At 39.8% G+C, this 21,459-nt stretch overlaps 1 protein-coding gene across 6 annotated transcripts in view; it reads right to left on the reverse strand.

Moving 5' to 3' along the window:
• The window catches only part of LOC118808028 (LIM domain containing preferred translocation partner in lipoma), a 249,321-nt gene extending 234,904 nt beyond the window's left edge, over positions 1-14,417 (reverse strand). The window contains exons 1-2 of one of the 6 annotated variants that reach the window (XM_036570363.1): positions 14,142-14,417; positions 8,523-8,624 (exon numbers count right to left, since the gene is read on the reverse strand). Coding sequence is in view for 1 of the 6 variants with exons in the window: in XM_036570360.1 (XP_036426253.1) it covers positions 3,530-3,534 (5 nt within the window). In the remaining 5 variants the exon portion in view is untranslated. Of the gene's footprint in view, positions 1-3,529; positions 3,698-8,522; positions 8,625-13,737; positions 14,068-14,141 lie in introns of those variants that run through there. The other 5 variants (XM_036570361.1, XM_036570362.1, XM_036570366.1 and 2 more) reach the window with 5 other exon arrangements.
• Between the last annotated feature and the right edge of the window lie 7,042 nt (positions 14,418-21,459).

Raw genomic sequence — 21,459 nt, forward strand, 5'->3', positions numbered from 1 at the left:
TTTTCCTATACAGCCAGGAAATGCAGCTTTCATTTCAACAGTTTTCATTTCAAACAGTATTCCTCACGCTCTTCTGTCACCCATAATCCTTTGTGCACAAGTCTAAAAGTTCAGGAGAAATGCTGGCAAATGAAAACACCAACTACATATTGTTTAAAAAGGTCAGTTAAATATGAAGTTACATATACAGTATGCTACTTCTTTAGTTGTGTTTCTGGTTTAGAGAGTCTAAAATTAATGCAGGGTGTGAAATACATCTGTTTTCAGTGAATTTGACTGGTTTTACTGCAGGACAGCATTTAATTACTAATTGTTCTGCCTGTCACGTAATACATCCCCATCAACGTTGTGCTTGCCAGCTTATCATGCACATCAACATTAAATCTCAATTAAATCTGGGTGCCAACTGATTTCTGATGATGTGACCAAGAGGCCTTGGTAGACTGTTCCATTTTTGTATCATATAATACAAATGAGGAACCTTCATAGGACAATACTACCGAGGACCTCGTCTGCAGCCTAGCTTTCGGAACACAGCTAGATGTACGACAAACATTTTTGGTAAATGTTTACCCGAAAATTTGTTTTAAAAAACTACAGTAATGAATAAATGAATAAACACTGTTGATGATAATGATAATGACATTTTTATTAATGTTTACCTTAAATCTAAGCTTGAAACTACAAAAGAGTGAACAAATATTCTGGGTGAATTTCTAAGAACCACATTATAGGTATAATCCACTCTGAGGTACTGGTCAGCGCAGGAAAAGGCTGAACTTTCGTCAAAAAGGCAGCAGCACGGAAAGGCAGTAGTCTGTGGCTGTAAATGGGAAGGCGGAGTGTGTGGCTGTAAAATTATCAGTGAACATTAAAAATGCTCACAAACACATGCCACAGATTAAATATAGCACAGTATCATCACCTGTTCTGTTTTGAACAGCACTAGAACAAGAAGCAGCTCTGCAAACACAAACAAAATGCCAAATGCAGCAGGCAACAAACTATTAACTCACGTCAACTGCAAACTAAACAACACTGAAAGTGAAACTAGCAAGTACACAACTCACAATGAGCATAAATGTCTTAACAGTTAGTAAAGGATACTACCATCATTCAAACACACAACAGCACACAATAATGAATTAACTTCGGTCTGTGCTCCATTCTCCCTAGATGCAAAGCAAACTTACAGAACTGAGTGAAACACTTTGTACTCCAACACAGTCTTTTATACAAATAATAATAAACAAAGAGGAAAGCACTAACTATTAAAAAGTGTTTATCACGTTGCACACATAGACTTGAATGCAGTATCAATTTTACTGTGTAAATGTAAACTGAGAAATATCATTACAGCAATCACTGTGTTCAACTTAGTATATACTGATGCCCGTATTGTTACAAGCTTATCCACGATATACAGCTGTATCAATATTTTGAACACTACACTCTCAAATATTACCCTTTTTTTGTTTTCCCCAAATTCCAAACACAACAATTCCTCCCTGCTGTGAGCAACGGTAGTGTAGGCCTCCATTCCATTGTTTACAACCAATTCAGGTTATAAAAAAGCACACGCAGAGCTTTTAAATGTGTTTATTACACAGACTATTAAGCCTTTCGGGCTACAGTGAAAATTAAATAAAAGCAATCCAGATAAAATGTTGCTTTAAAAACTTTGGTGGCAGGACACCATTTTGCTGCTCTAATTGTGGCTTAACAGCTTTGGCTTCAATCAATAAAAGCCATCTGCAAATAAACAAAAATTGGTCAAAAGAAATCAGAGGCTCTAAAACAGATGCTGTACTTTTCCAGATATGGTGCCACTAGAAGCTAAGCCTCAATTGCATTCAACAAATTCTTTGACCAAACATGGGCTAAAGTGAGAGAAAAGTTTAGTGAAAAGTACTAGACGTGCTTGTTCCTGAAAGGAATGAAAGGTATTATTTTTGCTCCCTCCAAACCCATCAAGGTCCTATTCCTGAAAAACTCATGATAGCCTTTCATGACTTTGATTTAGAAAAATTAAACACGGGGCACTGAGCACTGCTGAAAAGTGCCAACAGACTGAATCAGCCCAGGCTCTTTACACCACATGGGCACCTGCTTTACTTATGTCCAGTAATCTAGAGCAGCCAGCTGTATGAGCTGGTGTTAGGGCATCTGAGATGAGAGAAAGCCTTGCAAAAGCTGCAAAAAATAGCACTCACATGCAGGAAATACAGACCATTGGTGAAAAATACTCTGAGATAAAAACAACAAACAAATGACTCAAACAGAAGCAGGAAATCTTCTATAAAACTTGGAGAAGAATCAGACAGTAGCCAGTCAGATAAATTTCACTGACCCAAATAACTACATAACTTAAACTATTTAGTGATGTCTGACTGTTTTGTTTTTTTTTTGCCTGCCTGCGAGTCCCTGAGTCATTTGGGTCAGACAGAGGACATCTCTGATGACACACAGTTTTATCACATGAGGACCAGGCGAGGCATTCCACATTCAACTTCTCTCCATGCATATATTTGAACTTGATGCCCCTTTTAAGGAAGCATCTACAGCTGAACATAGTAAGTAATGGATCTATGTAAAGGTCCATATGTGGGAAGCCAGATCTTTGCTGAATTGACCGCCACACAGTGTGTCTTGTGGAGACCCAGCACATTTCTGTTGAGAAAAATATTGCTGATCATTTTTCCCGCAAGCAGCGTAAGTACACAAGCAGACAAGAATACATGGAATGCACACAAACAACAACCACAACAACTAAAGAAACTGCAAAGCCAGTGGTGTGTGGTATCTGGCAAGAAGGGAAAATACCATTTATGGTATGGCAAACATGGGTGAAGGTTGTCTTACTATCTAAGAATGTTTTCAATGAATGCACAAAGGAACAGCAAAAGTATTATTATTATTTAATTATATTAGTTTGGTTAACACTTTGGTTAACATATGATATAAAGGCAAAAAAAAATTCCCCAACAAAAATAAACAAACGTAAGTGTTATAATTAAACTATATGACCGCTGAGAAATATAACACAAGGATGTATTAAATGTTCCACTAAATTGAATGGAAACCTGTTGCAGGAATCCGTACTGTTCATAAAAAGAGAAAAATCATACATTTCCCACTGAAAAGTGTTATATTTACCAAATAACATTCAGAAACAGCACCTTAAGTGCTTCTCTTGCTGCTGCAGTCAGGGCACTGCTACTCTAAACAGGTCAGGGGAGTGCAATCCACTCCAGGTATTCAATCATACTTGCCCAAACATATCAAGAGCAGTGATCACAGCAGTGGGGAGACAGCTATCTCTATACTACATCACAACACCACTAACAAAAACATGGCCCAGCTCACTGCCCTGCACCCAAAAAACTACCCTACATCCTTAATTAGCTGCCAGAAAGACAGACAGACAGACAGTGAGAGAAAAAAAAGACAGAACAAAAGAAAGATAGACACACACAAAGCGAGAAAGACAGACAGACAATGGCACAATAAGGAATAGAGAGGTACTCACTGCATGTCCCGTGTCTCTATAGACTAAAGTGAAGCCCTTATTCAATGGGAGTTTACTGAGGAGGATCCACAGGCAGGCCCTTATGCTGTTAAAATGACTCATACCCCTTCTTCCTCCCGCACTGTGCAGCCACAAGGAGGTAAACATTTCCAAATATGGAGACAAAAATGGGAGAAAGATTGGGGGCAAAAATTGATTCAGCTTGCTTTTGCTGTCTGGAATGCCACTCTTTTTACTGGCCAGAGTCACTTGGAAGCCAAATATGTGGTTATTAGCATTTGCACAGATGCCAGAATCAGAACGATAGAGCTGTGCGGGGTTGTGAGAAAGCCCTGGTCAGGACTGGCAGTCGATGCAGGGATGTCAGAGCCAGATCCCTCAAGACGGTCTCAGAGAACTGCCATTAACCACAATGTGTAAACGCAGTCACAGATGACCAAATATCTTTGTATTTTTAACATACAGAGAAAAGGGAACTTATATGTATGTATATATGAAAAGGGAACTTATATAAGGGCTATGTATGTGTATTAGGGCCCTAGAAGTTAACATGTCAAGAACACATTAACACAACAAATGATTAACATCACCTTTTTTAACTACATTAACATTTGACTCTTCCAACCATCCATACTAGTGCAGGCTGAAGCCCAGCTGCTCACATGCTGTTTGTTGTTGTTGAGTTCATGTTTAAATACATCTTTTAAACGCTCCTAAAGCAATACCTTCAGCTAGAGAACAACTTTTAAAGCAATTTCTTCGCAAAGAGAATGTAAGTGACCGGCCTACAATCACTTTGGAGTTGGATCCATTGATGGATTACACAGTATATATTTATAAATGGTTATAAAGTTTGCTACAGTCATTGTTTGGAATGCACTTTTGCCATCATTGGATGTCGGTGACAAAAATTTGAAATTAGCCAAGTCTGGAAATGAAATATGTTAACACACACACGTTATAAAATATTGTTATAGAAACAATGCAGAATTTAAAATATTTCTTATTCATCTTTTTTGTCACAACTTTGTTTTACTCTAAAATTAAAAAACACAGTTGTTTATTTCCAGCACACAATATGTCCATAGGCATGCAAACACCCTACTAATTAGTCAGTTCAGCTACTTTAGAGTGAAACAAATGCTGACAAATGTTCACTTACACACACAGAGTTTGTAATATCTCCACAGAAAAGCACTGCCAACTAAACTGGACACTGGAGCTGCAGTGCATGAGCCAAAGCGCCCCTTGCCCTATGCCAAGCATCAGCTAGAGGAGTATTAACCCCCTGCATACAACTATATTTTTACAAAAGAAATTAATATATATAGTCAGTATTGGTGACAGTTTTCACATTGGCCAACTCTAGTTACCAGCATAATTGTCACTCTTATTTATACAGTATATAAGTATCTGTGCACTCTTGCACTCCCACACCCAGTTATGAGTTCCTGTTTGACTGATTCAGCATAAAGTCGGAAGCGTATGTAAGTTAGGGGGGTTCCTTCACTGCCTCCATGTTGTGGATAATCTAAAGGGACTACCCAAATATGGAAGCTGTTGCAGCCCTCATCCATCAATCTGAGTGTTCAGGGGGCTATTAGCATAACTTTTCATCAGGGTGCTTGGCACCAGACAAAACGGCAGACGCCACAATTCATGTGTTCTTGTCTGCACGAGATGAAGAGAGAGAGAGCGCCTCTTGCTTATATCTCATGATCATTTCAGAGGTATGAAAGGTAGCACATGTGTGAAATCATTCTACAGCCCTATAAGGACAGGTTCAGTTTTCCATGGGGAGGTGGGGTAAAGCCAGTTTACCACAGGACTTCTGTAAGGTTTATAACCAATTCATACATGATAAGAAATCTTGATCTAAATGACAGAGACAGGAACAGCTACTGGATTTACACACTGCCTTCATGCCAGAAAACAGTAGAAAACATGTTAAAACATTTCATTTAGCCGTTATTCCATTTATCGAAACATCCAACAGTCGACATCACCGCATTTTATTTCTACGGCTAGTTGCGTAGAAGGTAAGAGGCACTGAAATCTTTACTGATGCAACAGTATGCAGTCCTTAAAATGACTGACGGAGGATTTAGACAGGACTAAAATCACTGAGAAACACTGGTAAAAGTGATCCTACCCCTCCTCCCCAAGAAAAACTAACCCCGTCCAAATAGGGCTTCAAAATCTTACACTTTACTGCACTTTGTCTGTTTTTGTGAAATCCTCTACTGCTCTCACTGTGTTTTGTGGGTTTTGTTATTCGATTTTTAGTAAGTGACCAGGCTTACTGAAGAGGTAGCACAGATTCATGATGCTAAATGGAAATGCTGGCACAGCCTAAGAGCTCTATGCACCATCATTAAAATACAAGACTGGACAAGTTATGACCCTTTAAACTAGGCAACAAAGCTGGGCTTCTGAGTACCAGCCTGTCAACTATAAACATGGACTTTTGGCTTGCTCACATTGGATGTGCAGTTCTGTTTTCTGTTCCGTTTTCTAAAACGCGCTCTACTCACAGTGATTACAATGCGCTGAAAAACTAGGTTATTTGATTCATATGGCCAAACAAGCACAGCATGCATTCTCAAAATCACAAAACGAATCGCGCTGATTGCCTCACATAAATAACAGAAGCACGCAGTATGAACTCTGCGTGGTCATAAAGATAAAAGATAAACATAATTAAAAATGTTTAGCCTTGACAGTCTGCTCTTAATTTAATTAAATATGTTAATAAGTAAACACTTTCTTCCTCATAACCATCGTAAGCTTTGCTTGTTCCAAACAGAAATCCATAGGAAATCAACGGCAAATACACAGGTGAAGGGTGTGGGGGTGTGGGTGTGTGGGTGTGTGTGGGGAGGACGTAATTTTATTCAGTCATTAGAGAAAGTGCTTAAATAGTGTTTCACTTTCGAGCAGAGCTAAAATAAGTCTTTCATGTCTGAAACCACAGAGGGGGTTTTCAGAGGTAATAATAACCCATTTACGGTGAGGTTAAAGAGTGTCAGAGTGAGTGACTTCAGGTGATTAAAGAAGCCTAATTAACTGTGGCCCTGCACTCCCTCTGAGGAGAGCTGGTCAGGATAGAGAGAGAAAAAGATAGAGAGAGATAGAAAGAGTGACTCAGCCCAGCCCACATCTCTGCCCTCAACACACCTCTAAGAAAAAGAACGGAAGAGAGATGAAACACACATTTTAACATTTCCTCTGACCCAACCATACGTACTTGTGATGATAGGCATCAGTGCAATGCAAATGTTAATCTCCATCATGGTACAGAGAAAACACGTTGCTCTCCTTTGCCAAGAAAGTCAAAGACGAACAGGTTTAATAAATCCAAAGTGTCTCAAGTGAAGCGGTTTTGAGATCTTGTTCAAGTAAAAACTGCAAGTACAAAACTGTACAGAGCCTAAACATGTTGCTACATGGCAATGGCGGGCAATATGAAGATATCACAACAAATTATGCTGTTCTGAGCATACCATGGAAATAATCAGTGCTTAAAGAGCACTCAACTGCATGTTTCACTTAACATAGCTTCAAAAGAGGCTCCCAAGTGGCCTAGCTGTCTAAAGATTTCCCTGTTGTCTATGAGATGTCTGTGTAATTGGATGTAGTGATACGTAGTACATGAAACATAATAAAGAAGCATCATTGCATTCAAAGATTTTCAAAATGTGTTCCAACTTATCACACTCCAGAGAAATTAAATACTTTGACGCATACTGCGCATGGCACGGACAACAGTGTGGTGTGTTAGTGTGTGTTGTGATGGTACGAGAGGGTCAGACACAGCAGTGCTGCTGGAGTTTTTAAACCCCTCAGTGTCGCTGCTGGATTGAGAATAGTCCACCGACCAAAAATAACAGACAACAGCGTCCTGTGAGTGCTGATGAAGGACTACAGGATGACCAACACAAACTATGCAGCAACAGATGAGGTGGACCAACAAGGTAGAAGTGTCTAATAGAGTGGACAGTGAGTGAACAGTGTTTACACTGCTGTGTCTGATCCACTCATACCAGAGCAACACATACTAACACACCACCAAAACATCAGTGGATCACTGCAGTGCTGAGAATTCTCCTATGCTTCTCATAAATACCTCCAAAGTTCAGTCTTTCTGAAGTAAATTTCATTTTCTGCTTCTCACAATCCAATACCAATTACAAATACATTCAATGATGTTGAGGTCTGGATATTGTTCTGAGAACACCAGCAGATTGTTTGATTTGCAATTTTTATTTTCTTTTGTGTTTCCTTTTGTGTTTCCTTTTCTCAGCAGCTTCTTGACAGCTACACATCCTTTCAAACTCATAGTGCTGAGTTGTCTTCTCACAGTGGAAAGATGGACAGAAACAAGTGTGGATTTTTTCAAATTTGAAACAAGGTGGAGTTTGATTTTCTGCTCTCTCTCAAAGATGAAAGTTTTAAGCGCTGTTTATCTGATGGTGACAGTACTGATGGTCTACCAGATCTTGCATGTTATTAGGAGTCCCATTTTCTTTATATATTTCAAAAAGTTTTGACATTAAACACTGGCAACTTCTGATTTTCACATATTTTCCTTTGATGTTCCTCTTTCTAAAAGCATGTGGATTATCATATCTAATTTTCTTAGAAATATCTCCTGAAAAAGTCAATAACGTACTGGTCATTTTGCTGGAAATTAGATAAATGGAGGGTGGTTTCTGACATTTGCACAGTACTGTATATTGCACCACTATCTAGGTGCTATGAAGTTTAAAATACGCTATCTAGATTGGATATTAACACCTTAGATATGACGTAGGGATGTAAGTCAAACTTCACACCTGTATAAAAGATGTGGTATGTAATTACAAGTGACTGACAAACACCAATTATTTCATTTTCTTTTTTTCAATCGGACAACAAGATGTCCACTGCTAAGGTTCATGACAGAAACAACATCTGCTGGTGGTTTGTATGCACACAGCACACAGACACATACCTCTAAAGGTGGACGGATAATAGCAGTTCAGTCTTTCCAACAATTCTCCGGTGCTGTCTTTTCTGGATCAGGCTTGATGAGGCACACATCCAAACCTGAGAACTGAACACAGAAAATGCCTTAAATTCAATCTGGCTGGATCTCTTTTGACCAACATAAGTGACGAATTACAAAATCAAAAGGAAGCTGCTGCCTTGAGCAGCATTTCATCATTGACTGACATCTCCGGTGAGCAAGGACCAAATGATGGCGTCAACGAGAAAACTGTCCCTGAATTGAACACTGAAAACACCTTGGTACATACAAAGACACTAAAGGGAGCCCATTTTATGCCAGCACTGAACTGAGAGGTACAAAGGACTAGGTGTCAGAAGTACTGACCTAAAGCACCAGACAAATAAAGGCCTGAACGCATTACTTATACATATTAACCACGAACAGCAAATGAACAACCAGGCTATTTTAATTTCAGAGAGCCTCATGGACACCCTGCCTCCCTGCTGATTTTATACATGCAGTCTTGCAGTACATGCCTGAATCAAAGTGGGCCTGCCTTTCAATCATATTTCAGGAAACCTTATTTGCTCCAATTTGGGTTTTAAGAGGGGGGGAAAAGGCAGAAATATAACAATACAAACAGAACAACAACAACAAAAAAAACAGTACACATTGATTTCATCCCAACATCCCAGTAAAACTATCTAGATTGGATATCAAAACTTTAAGCAACGCATTTAAGCAGGTCAGTGAGGTGGGCCTCCTTACTCTGACCAGATTATTTCAAACAACCCAGTCCAGCCTGGTTAGGAGCAACTGTCATCTTTATACTACACAACAGCATGGCTTGCTGCAGTGGCACCGTCTCCACTACAATGTCACAGAGGGCAGCAAGAAACAAGGAGATGTCCATGTAAATCACACAGGTGTAACTGGCTACTGGTACATCTCTAGTATACGCAGAGATGCAGCCTGAAGGACAGATGATTCAGAAAAACCACACATCCTGCACAAATCATTCACTGTTCCCATGACCCTACAAGGCATTTTTTTTTATTCATGTTAAAAAAAGGTTATACATTTAAAAATGAATGTTTGTTAAAGGTCCTTGGCTTGGATAGTTGTAAATCCAAAAACTTTATTATGTGGAGGTCCTTTAAACTTTTAAAAGATTCTTCACCCACACGTTTATTTACTAAACCAGGGCCTCCTTTATAAAATGTACTTCTTTGTAGATGTAAAAAACATTCACGAATTCGGTGCTGTAATGTCTGTACCACACGGGCATGCCAGACTGGGAACTTCTATTTATCTACACACATTTTCATATGACATTCACATTTTATAAATCACTACTTAACCTTGTATTTTCACTTACAATTATTTGAAAATCAAATCTGAGCATATGAATGTTTTGTCCCCATTTAAAAGTTCTTTAGGGAACCAAAAGTGGTTCTTTGATTTACATTTATTTTTAATAACGTATCTGCCCACATACAGGCCCTTGATACTGCTGAGTGTATTTCTATTTTCTGGCCTTTTTCAAAACCTCAACTGATCTTCAAAATGATCAGTAGATTTCTCAACTGCTAATAAAACCAATAACAACAGTCTTAACCTCTGCTCTGCTTTCTGTGTGGGGCACCTTCGGGGGTTCCCCCATTTCTCTTACAGTAGACATATCTAACCACATAAGACTCCAAACAAGACCTGTCTACCTTAGAACGGAGAACATCTGCCAGAAAAGGCCTGTACAGTGTGGCAAACAACACTGAAAACATATATTTGCTGTTTCCACTTGTGCAGTTCCACTTCTTAAGCTGAAACGAGCACATTCACGTGATGCTTTAAGATGTGTCTTTGTCCATATGTGTGCTTTTACAACACTGAGAATGTAGCATAATTACTCAAGTTATCTCTCTCTTCCCTGTAGTCTCCCAAAAACAGAAAGCTCACTGTGGCCTATTCTTTTAGTGTACCGTGATGGAGCGCAGAATTGCTATTCATAAAAAGACTGTATTAAAATAGCAAAGGGACTTACAGCAGAGAACGAAGAAAGCTAACCTCAAAGGCAAGACTTAACTTTTAACTCGAGCATCGGAGAGCCTGTCAAACATGTCCCTTTTTTAAATCGAGGTTTTAAAGACAGTCGGGTTCAACGGTGGTGAAGTTAAAACGTTTGGTGGGGAATGACAGAGAGATTCAGTTTGATGATTGAGCTCTGCAGGGGCCTTGATGTTATTGATTTGAAATTCATATCAAAGTGAAAGTTTGAATATCCTTTCTGTAGGGGGATAGATTAATATTTCAGCACATTAGCTACTTTTGAGAGGAACAATGTCTGTGGTCTAGACATGTTTGCCAAGTTGCAATTGAAATATTAGCTTTCCTGAAGAAAAATAAAGTCTTTCAGGACTGAGTAAGAAAATATCTGCATTTAGCTCCCTGTATACAAGTACGCAAACAGAGACGGCATTGGTGCCTGATAAGGCAGCTTCAACAAGACTAGGCCTTACTGAAGTAGGAAGTACATTCCCGGTCAAATTAATGACATGCGCCACAAAGTGACGCACCTGGGGAGAGCAGATGTGGCCAGGGTTTTACTTATTAAAAAAATATATACATAAATACATACATAGATATATATATATATATATATATATATATATATATATATACATACACATATATATATATAACACACACACACACACATATATAATATATATACAACAATATATATACACACACACACACACATACTTACAAAAATATTCACTCACATTTTCACTGAAAGAACAGAGGATGATGGGATATGGAAATACGTTGTCATGCAACTGCAGAGGAATCTACTCCATTAAGTCAACAGAGAAAAAATTTAATATCACAACTACTTAAAATAGTTCAAAGCATGTATGAGAGGCAGGCACGCAGTAAGACATTCAGAAAGACAATCTATGCTGTGATATTTCAAATATCTGATCAAGACACAAACTATTGACACACATGGTAAACGATAACTTTAAGACCTAGTTCTTTCACGTAAACACTTTGAAATTAAGTATGTGATCAAAATGTCAGTGGTTGACTCTGACTCATACTATCTAAACTAGCGGCCTACGGCTTCCTGTGTCCTAACACATCAGCACGCCACATGAAGTACACAATTCCCTCTCATTTGCGACTAGAAGTAAAATGCTAACTGATACATTTACAGAAGGTGTGACTGTGACTGTAAATGAATAAGGAACCATTTGTAATATAAGTGTTACAGCTAAAAGTAATAAGGGTACCCTGAGGCCTGTACTTTTACAGTAGACAACAGACTTCAGCTTTTGATACTGTAACAGAATCAATGATGGTCAGACAGTCAGACGTGAACAGTAAAAAGGCTGATGTGCTTACTTACATATACTAAATTTTTAATGGGTTGGTACTTTTTTTTTTTTTAGTATTTTCAAGTATTTTTGTGGATCTAAGCAATCTATTTGTTCCACAGTTCCATTTTAGTCCTTTACATCCAGTTCCTATTTACTTTTTTGGGCTTTAATTTCAATCAGTTCACTTGGTGACATTGCCTGGACTACTTTGCTATAGTTTACACCTCTTTATTTTATTTTAGCCAGAGAGAAGAACAGCCCCCAAGAGGTAGTAGAGTATTTAAAGGGGAATTCCACTGACTTATCAAAGTGTCTTCATAAGTAAATGGATAAGATGTTAACAAAGTCAGGCAGAGTGATTTGATGTCAAACACATCATTCTAGTGAAACTCATTCTGGTGAGTTTAAGGCCTGTTCACAATAGTTTTATAAGGCTTTCGCCTACATATTCTTTAATAAGAAATTTAAAAAATGAAAATACAGGGAAAAAAAATCTGTTAACAGCGTTTTGCTCAGAGGTTTTCGTACAATCGTCATTAAATTACAACCCTCCCCCCAAGAGGAATGAATGGAGTGCCAAAGTTTGTGCATCCAACTTACATCATGATGATACTAGTCTATTAGCAACATCCTATTAACCAGATGGTGTACCAATGCAACCACCTAGCAACACCCTAGCAACCATATGGAATACCACAACAACCACCTAGTAGCACCTTAGCAACCACCTGGGATACCATAGCAACCACTTAACAGCTCTTTAAGAAACAGCTGAGACACCATAGCAAGTAGCTAAAATACCACAGTTCTTGCCTGCAAACACCCTAGAAACCATTTGGGATACCACAGCAACCACCTAGCAGCACCTTAGCAATTACCTAGGATTCCATAGCAACCACTTAGCAGCTCTTTAGGAACCAGCTGGGACACCATAGCAAGTAGCTAAAATACCACTGTACCTGCCTGGAAACACCCTAGAGTCCATCTGGGAACAGATTAAGCTGCGCAATTACTCTTCTAGTTTGTGAAATAACGTCCGAACCAGACATGAGCAGTTGTGTCCCAACATATAGTTTAAGCTCTAATCATGACTCCTAGTTCTCATCACCACTACTGCAAAGAAATCTGAGTCAGTAAGTCTGTCTAGTATGGTGCATTTTACATCAAAACACTCTTAATGACAAAACTGTACACAATTCCCCATTTAAGTAGTTTGAGCTGATCATCTCAAGTGAAGTGTTTCACTGGAATTTTGTTTATTTAAAGTTCAGTGGCTTTTCAAGACAAAAAATGTTGGATCTGTATCGGTGGATACTCTAGGTTTCAATATCAGTATTAGGAAAGAAAAAGTGGTTTGTGCCATCTCCAGCTCTATAGAAACCACCTGAGGAGCTTTTGGACCTGATGCTTTATTTGCCCAAGTAGTTGGTTGGTAGCCTAATCAGCTGGCACATGGACTTTGACTTTCTGGACCTGACAGGCCTACTTCATTTACTGAAGTTGTTTGTTGACAGCTACTTGTACCTCTGTTCAGGTCATTTTTACCATAAAGTAAAGAGACATTTCCTTCAGGACGGTTTTGGGCCATGCTGCCCTCCTCAGTTCACAACACAAGCTAATCAGTTGGCACTGAGATGACTTTCATTACTGTTAGCCATGGCGTGGTGAGGACTTGACGACGGCGAGTTTTACTGCACTCAACAAACTGAAAGAGGGCTTTCACACTGTTAGGACGTTAGGTGTTAGCGACGGAAGACACGTTGGCTTAAAAACAGCTGTGTGTGTGTGTGTGTGTGTGTGTGTATAACGTAGCAGCCTGCCTCGCTCCCTACACTTACATTTCCGCATTTGTATCCCCTCGACGGCACTTTCAGAAGTGTGGAGGCAAGTACACTTAGGTACCTCACACAGTACTACGGCGCTGACTGCCGACCCGACGTTAACAAAACTGGCACGTTAGACAAGCTGTGCAAACGTGTGAAATGTTTTAATTCTGAGGTAAAGTATGTCTGTCCCCCTCCTCCTTTTCCGGAAAGAGCCCACGCCCTCCATTTCCAACACAGCCCGGCTGCCTGCCTGCACATCCCGATTCACCTTCACACAAAACCCTCACAAACCGCTCCAATTCCCCCTCAGCAACTGCGTGCTTCGAGCACAGAAAGAAAGCCACCCCGTCACACGGGGCCCACGACCGAACCCCGTGCTGGGAGACAGTGGAGAGAAGGCTTGGCGTTTCTCTTACCTCGCTTTCTAAGAATCTGGAGTTTCAGGTCCCAGTTAAAGTGAAACTTAAAAAAAAAAACGAAGGCTGCGTCCCAATCTAGTTAGGGCGCTTTGCTAGTGCGGACTTGCACTCTAACTAGAACCCTCAACTAACGCTTGGAATTCCAGCGGCCCGAATTCTACGCGCTAGCTGAGCCTTCTAGTTAGAACTCAAGTACGTAAATTGGAACACAGCCTTCGTTTTCCCCCCTAAATCTGAGAGAGTAACAGGCAGTGACGTCAAGGGGCAAAATTCCAGCACAGCCCTGTCCACGGTTGCCCATGTAAGGCAGTGTAGCCTAGCCTTACTGGTGCAATGTCAGTGTCTAGCTCATTGTGTAATACAAGAGCTCAAATCAATCATCATGTACGCAGTGGTGCATGGATAATGTGTCCTGCAGGCTATTGCTAAAAAGAAAAGTTGGAATGCATCCTATTGCATGAGAAGGTTTTAGTGCAGTTGAGTATGAGTGGAACAAAGCAATTAAAGTTTATTGTCACACGAAGCACCCAGTAAATATAGTAAGGGTTCTACTGGACACAAAGTTACGCACTTAGTGAAGGGATGTACACTTAGTGGAGGGATGAAGGAAGTGAATGAACAATAAGTCAGCTGATGGAGACTACAAAAAAGTTTAAAGGGCCCATAACTTACATTTTTCTTGTATATATTTTCCCTCTGAGATCCACTCCTGACTTTTTTTTTTGACCAAAACATAATTCTATAATAACATTTTCAACCTCTCTTTCTTAGAATCAAACAAGCTGCTTTTGTTACTATGCCTTTTAGACTGATCTATGAAAATGACCTATATTCTAACTGTTCGCCCTGTATTGTGCCTCATTCAAAAAGCAGCCCAGGCTGAAACACTCCTTATAGCGTCAGAGTGAATGGGCAGGGCTAAGCCGCTTTATGCATTGGTTTTTCATGACATCACAAAAACAAAGAATTCAAAACAGGCTGTTTTTGCAACTGCGTTACTATATATGTACTGTATGGATTGGTCAGTGCATGAGTGCACGGTACGTTTGGAAAAAAAAGTGCTCACATACTATATTGAATTATTTTACAGAAAAAGTTGTTTTTCCATGATATGGGCCCTTAAAAGTGAGAAAAAATAAGTAAAAATCATATTGTACTTGTCATATACTATAAACCATGCCAATTTTTTTCTGCTGATATTTGACATGTTTAAAGACAGACAGTCCCAGTAGTCCAAACATAGAAATACATTTATTTAACTAAAAAAAAAAAATGCCAACATAATTCCATTAAAACAGCGTCATTCAGTCTGTTGGCCTCATTCACCTCTTGACCTTTTCCAGAAAGAACTCCCTGAGACAAGGATTGCTCCATTCAGACACCACTAAGCCACACACCTGCAATTTGCATGCTCTTTGCATGTGTCTGCGCTCAATGCAAAAATCATAACTGCATTATAACTGCACTCCAGACTCAGATTTATGGCTCTCTTTCTCATTACGCAAAAGGGAATGCACCACAATAGCACTTAGCGACGCTGGCAGTGGTGCTCACAGACACTAAAAGTGACTGAGATAAACAGCAAGGTTCGCCACATTTTTCTTCTCTCAATAATACAGCAGTAACATCTACTCAAAAGCTGAGCCGCTATGTTTTCCAGATCTGTCTAAGTATCATAATTTTGGTCTTACAAAGAACTATATCGCGCCAGCACATAGAATGAGGCTTTGGCGTACACTAGAACAGTTTTGTGGTCCTTTGTCTCTAGAAACAACTGTTTTCCAAAGCAAGACTTTCATTAGCGAAACTCTAGTTTCCAACAAGAAGCAAAGGGACCCAACAGGTTAAAGCCTTACACGTAGGACTTTGTTCTAAACTCATGGACGTCTACTGATCAGCAGTCCCTGAGAACAAACCTACTAGGCCTAATAATTTCTGTGAAATAAACAATAGTCTGTAATTTTTAGTTCTTTTTATTTGATAAAATCACCGTGCTTTATGCACTGTAGTAATACTCAGAATCAGAATTTTTTTTTCCCCTATGGTATCTTTGTAAATACAGTCTAGTTCTCCCATTGGTTAGGCTGTTGGGAGCTGCACACAAGGCCTTACAGGCTAGATTAACTAGCAACATAATTAAAGAGTCACAGTGGAGTCAATTGCATTTTGATTTACAGTGGAAGAGGAAATTCAATGAGGAAAAAGTCCCTCAAGGTTTTCTGGAAGTATTAGATACATCGCTGACTGAGAATAGGAGCAGTAGTCTAACCAGGTATCAGTCAGCTAGCAGAAACAAAAACCAGTGGCAGTAGCTGTTTGCCAAGGCTCTTTAAAGATTCAAAACATATGGAAAGGCTTTTACAAGCTTTAAATGTCTGAGTTTAATCTTGATAACTTGGCACTAACATCTAAAATCCCACAGGAGTGCTAGTAGAAATTATCATACAGGTGTTTTTTTATTCTCATTTTTAGACAGTTTTGACCGTTGTGACCTAAACTGAAGAACTGGTTCTGATAGGCACGCCTCTCATAACAAGTCTTAAGGCCATGGCACACTGACCTAACATTCCCCAACAAACACCAACATTCTACAATTGTTTACAGTTTAACTGACAGGAGAAAGGAACCAGACTGAATGGAGGGAAAACATTCTCAAACTATGTGGAGAATGCTTGGTCAGTGGTGTGATCTGGGCCTTAGGATGTGGAAAACTGTGAAGTTTAAGAGCTTAATCACAGCCAATTTGCAGCATAGTACCCACAATATTCATCCATGGTGATTGGTATAGTGTATTGGGTAACACCTCCTCCACACCGCTGACTGAGGTTTGATCTGCCATTATACCAATAAGAGTCCTTGGGCAAGACTAATGCTACCTCCAGCTGCCTCATGTCAGAAACACGTTTCAAAAAAGGACAGGGGCATGTTTACCACTGTGTTGCATCAATTCTTCTTTTAACAACACTCTGTAAGCATTTGAGAACTGAGGAGACCGACTGCTGTAGTTTTAAAAGTAAAATGTTTTCCTGTTCTTGTTTCGTATAGGATTTCAGCCACTTAACAGTTTGGGGTGTCCTTCATAATGCGTCAAATGCTTTCAGTGGTGACAGGTCTGGACTGCAGACAGGCCAGTTTAGCACACAGAATCTTTTAATACAGAGCCATGCTGTTGTAATACGTGCAGAATGCAGTTTGGCATTGTCTTGCTGGAATAAGCAAGCTTGTCCATGAAAAAGACGTCACCTGGATGGCAGCACACAACTCCAAAACCTGAATATGTCGTTCAGCATTGATGGTGCCATGTGCACTAATGCACCCCCACACCATCACAAATGCTGGTTTCTGAACTGTGCACTGAAAACAAGCTGGATGGTTTGTCTCTTCCTTATGATTTCCAAAAAGAATTTAAAAATTTGATTTGTCGGACCACAGGACACTTTTCCACATCACCTCAGTCCATCATAAATAAGCTCAGGCCAGGAGGAGGTGCCATTGGTTGTCAACCAGTTCCCATGCATACAGAGATTTCTCTGGATTCTTTAAATCTTTTTATGTTATTATGTACTGTAGATAATGAAATCCTCAAGTTCTTTGTTATTTTATGCTGAGAAACATTTTTCTTGAATTGTTGCACTATTTGCCTGTGCAATCTTTCACAGAGTGGTGAACCTCTCCTAATCTTTACTTCTGAAAGACTCTCTAGGATGCTCTTTTTATAACCAGTCATGTTAACCTAATTAGCTATGAGATGTTCTACCAGGTGTTTTTTAGCATTACACAACTTTACCAGTGTTCTGTAGCCCCTGTTCCAACTTTTTTGAAACGTGTTGCTGGCATCAAGTTCAAAATGGGCAAACAATTCTCAGTTTCAACATTTGATAAGTTGTCTTTGTACTATTTTCAATTAAATATAAGGTTTAAATGATTTGCACATCATTGCATTCTGTTTTAATTTACACTTTGCACAGCATCACCACTTTTTTGGAAATGGGTTTGTAGAACTATCCACCTGAGGGGGCTAGCACATCTACTCTTGTGTATGTGTAGCCGGTCAACATAATTTTCTGAACTAAACTACCAGCAGTGCTGCTAACCAGCTTAGCACACACATTCGGGCAGGGCCGTTACGCTGGAACCTTTCTAAGCAGTTGGGGATTTCTCCCACGGACAACACAGCAAACTGAATCTCTCCCACAAACAGAAAATGCACTGATGGGACTTAAACACAAAGCCCAAGTATAGATCGCAATGCTGCATGGTGCTTTAACTAGATACCCTTGTGGACTAATCATATACCTGGCCTTAGAAAACTGTACTAGGCGTCATGGGGCAACTATGAAAACAAGAAAATGAAATAACTTCAAAAAGTACACTTTTTTAAAACTTAATGCTGATCTTTGTCCTGATTAATAAGATTGTCTTTATTAACTTCTTCTAAAAATAAATTAAATAAATGAATCTAGTATTTAAGATTTATGAACAGATTTAAAAATGGAAATAAAGAGACAGCAAAGCATAATTTTGTTCATGGAAGAGCATTCAACAGCCTCAGCCAGGCTATCAGCCATTAAGAACAGGGCCTTGATATTTCTTATACTGAATACAGAGCTCCAGTCCTTTATCTTTTCTTTACATTTGTCATCATGACTACTGAAATACAAGTTCATGTTCACCTATAAAGGACACTATTTTTGAACAACAAAGGAATTTTCAGAATAGGCACCACATTCAGGATGTGTTCAATTACCCACTGACTAGGCTTTCTCTTGCCATAACAAATGTAATAATGTTGAGCATGTGAAAACTCTTAGTGTCTTTAATATATAATCATACTGCAATGTAGTCTAGCAACATGTTGAAGCTTCCTGCCAAATATTGTACAGGACTATCATGTAATACCACTTCAAGCACTGAAATGACAGTTATACTGTCAACAAACCATTTTAAAACCAAATCTCACATCAAGAAGCAAACCATCTCTGATATCAACAATGAAATTCAATATATTTAGCAGTTAATGTAAACTCCATTGCACAAAGTGGATTAGAATCATATGATAACAATAAAAGGGGGCTATTAAGATGCAGCTTTGGCTCGAAGCGCTGTGTTGCCTCACTTCAGACGTTGTCGACAACCGATTAACTCGTGCTCCGAGCGCTCTGTCAACTGCTTTGCACCCCGTGCACGGCAAAACAGCAGCGCCAACACCACTGGAAGATGAAGAAGGGAGATAAATCAGGCGATTGTGCCTCGTTCTGCCGTGGCTGGCCCCGTATCCCCCTGTGTGCAGGTTCCAGGGCACGTTGGAAAGGTAATCTCATTTGTACTGTGTGACAGCTTATTTGCAACTTTGCTTACTGGCAATTTTCTAATGGGCCCCGTGAGTAGTGCCTCCACACTCTCTCCATTCCCCTCTCGCTCTCTCACAAAGCTGATCAAAAAGACACCCTTAAACCTATCTGAAAACAATTACTCCAATGCTAGCATTAAGCCTGCTCTCCAGCCATCAATCAAGTGGCAATTAATGCTTTTTTCTTACAACTAAATTAATAGTGCATGAAGTAGGCAGCGTTCAGGAAGGGATGATAAGGGGTGAGTAAGCAATAGGAAACATAGCGTAAACACACCGCAGCTTTTAGGAGCGCGTGTTAGTCACATTAGCATGCTGCATGTCAAGAGCCGGCATCGCATGTGTGAACATAGCGTGGGCCGCGTAGGCTGTTTCAAAGATCAAAAGGTGAAAAAAAAAAAAAGAAAATGAATGAGGTGACAAAACAAGGCCCTGTTGTGCGACTCTCTCGGATCCTTGTGATATTTCATTTCTTTTTTTTTCCTTTTTTATCATCGCGCAACACAAGGCTAACGTCTCCAGCATCGGATATCCTGTTGTACACGCACTTCGTTGGGGGCGACACTTGCTTCTCCCCGTACCACTTCCTCTGAAGCATGAGAACGACCTCAAGCAGCTGTGAAGAGCAGAGAGAGAGAGCAGTACTCTACTGGAAGCATCACCCTTCATCCCAGCCTTACAATAGTGCCCAAATCCAGACCCTCTGAAGCCCATTACCATTCATTAGTGGCAAAGCTTCTTCAATCAAGGAGACTGAGACTTCTTAAAGCAACAATATGTAATTGTCATTTTGATGGTACACTGACTTATAATAGGGAGAATGGCATCTCTATCATTGGCTGTGTTTGTTTGTTCGTTTGCGAGTCTAACTTGATGGTCAACGTGAACTGCCAATGACTGCTGGGGTGAGGTATAAAAACCGGCAAGTCAAACGAATTCTACTTTCCTTAGCATGAGCTCACAACAATGGCCAATCTCGCAGCATTTGCCTTATTTGTTGCAAACAAAATTGAAGCACTTGAAATAAACACTGGAAATAAAACCAGAGTGTATGGTGGCCTTGAGCTGCCAGAAGGAAGAAAATGAGCTGCCAGAAGGAGAAAATCTCCTTTGGGAGAGATAACCATAGGAGATATCAGATCTGAAGTTCTTCAAACAAAAAAACGTACCATACATGACACACTAACATTTTTGTCATCGGAGATTCTAGCCAACCAGGGTAATGTGCTGACATCACGAAGGTGCACTGTAGCTCGTGTAGCAGATGAAGAGCAACTGCAATGCCTGACTTCAGAAACTACAGCCACCTTGCTCCCGCAAGAAAAGTTGGACAGTTTCTAATCAGCATGCATCACGTTAAGTTTGCGTTGCGCAGGACCGCATTAAGTTAAACACAGCCATTGCCACTGTGCCTGGAATGCCTGTTACAGTGCTATGCAACTTTGAAGGAGCAGAAATGAGACCTGCCTAATGCTTTACGGCACTACATGATACATCAATAACTCAGCTAGCTATTAGAAGCTAGCCTGGCATCGTCAGTATGGACATCATGGCAGAGGCTGTACAAAGACTGAGGAAGATGTTGTCGAAGGAAGCGAGGAAAAGAAAAAGAGAGAGTGACCAAGCAGGAGACCCAACAAGAGTAAATCTCGGACTGGCTTTTACTTGTTGGCGAGAGATAAAAGAAATTAAAGGATGCAAGGCAGTCTGATGGCTAACAGGAAAACATCTGACAGAAAATCTGACATCCCCGCCAAAGTTATTTATGAATGATTGTGATGTAGGCTGTAACCTTATCTGTGTCATCTCTGTTTCATAGAGTTTTGTAGTTTTTCTAGATGCCAAAAGTTATCTAACCTCAGTCCCATTTCAGGCTAGCATGCAAAGAAAATCTAGGTCCATGTGCTGCGATTTTTTGGCGGGTTTTTTGGACCACATTATACTTCTTTATGTCACATACACACA

The sequence above is a fragment of the Colossoma macropomum genome, unplaced genomic scaffold (assembly GCF_904425465.1).
Source record: "Colossoma macropomum unplaced genomic scaffold, Colossoma_macropomum, whole genome shotgun sequence".
In the NCBI taxonomy this organism is placed as follows: Eukaryota; Metazoa; Chordata; class Actinopteri; order Characiformes; family Serrasalmidae; genus Colossoma; species Colossoma macropomum.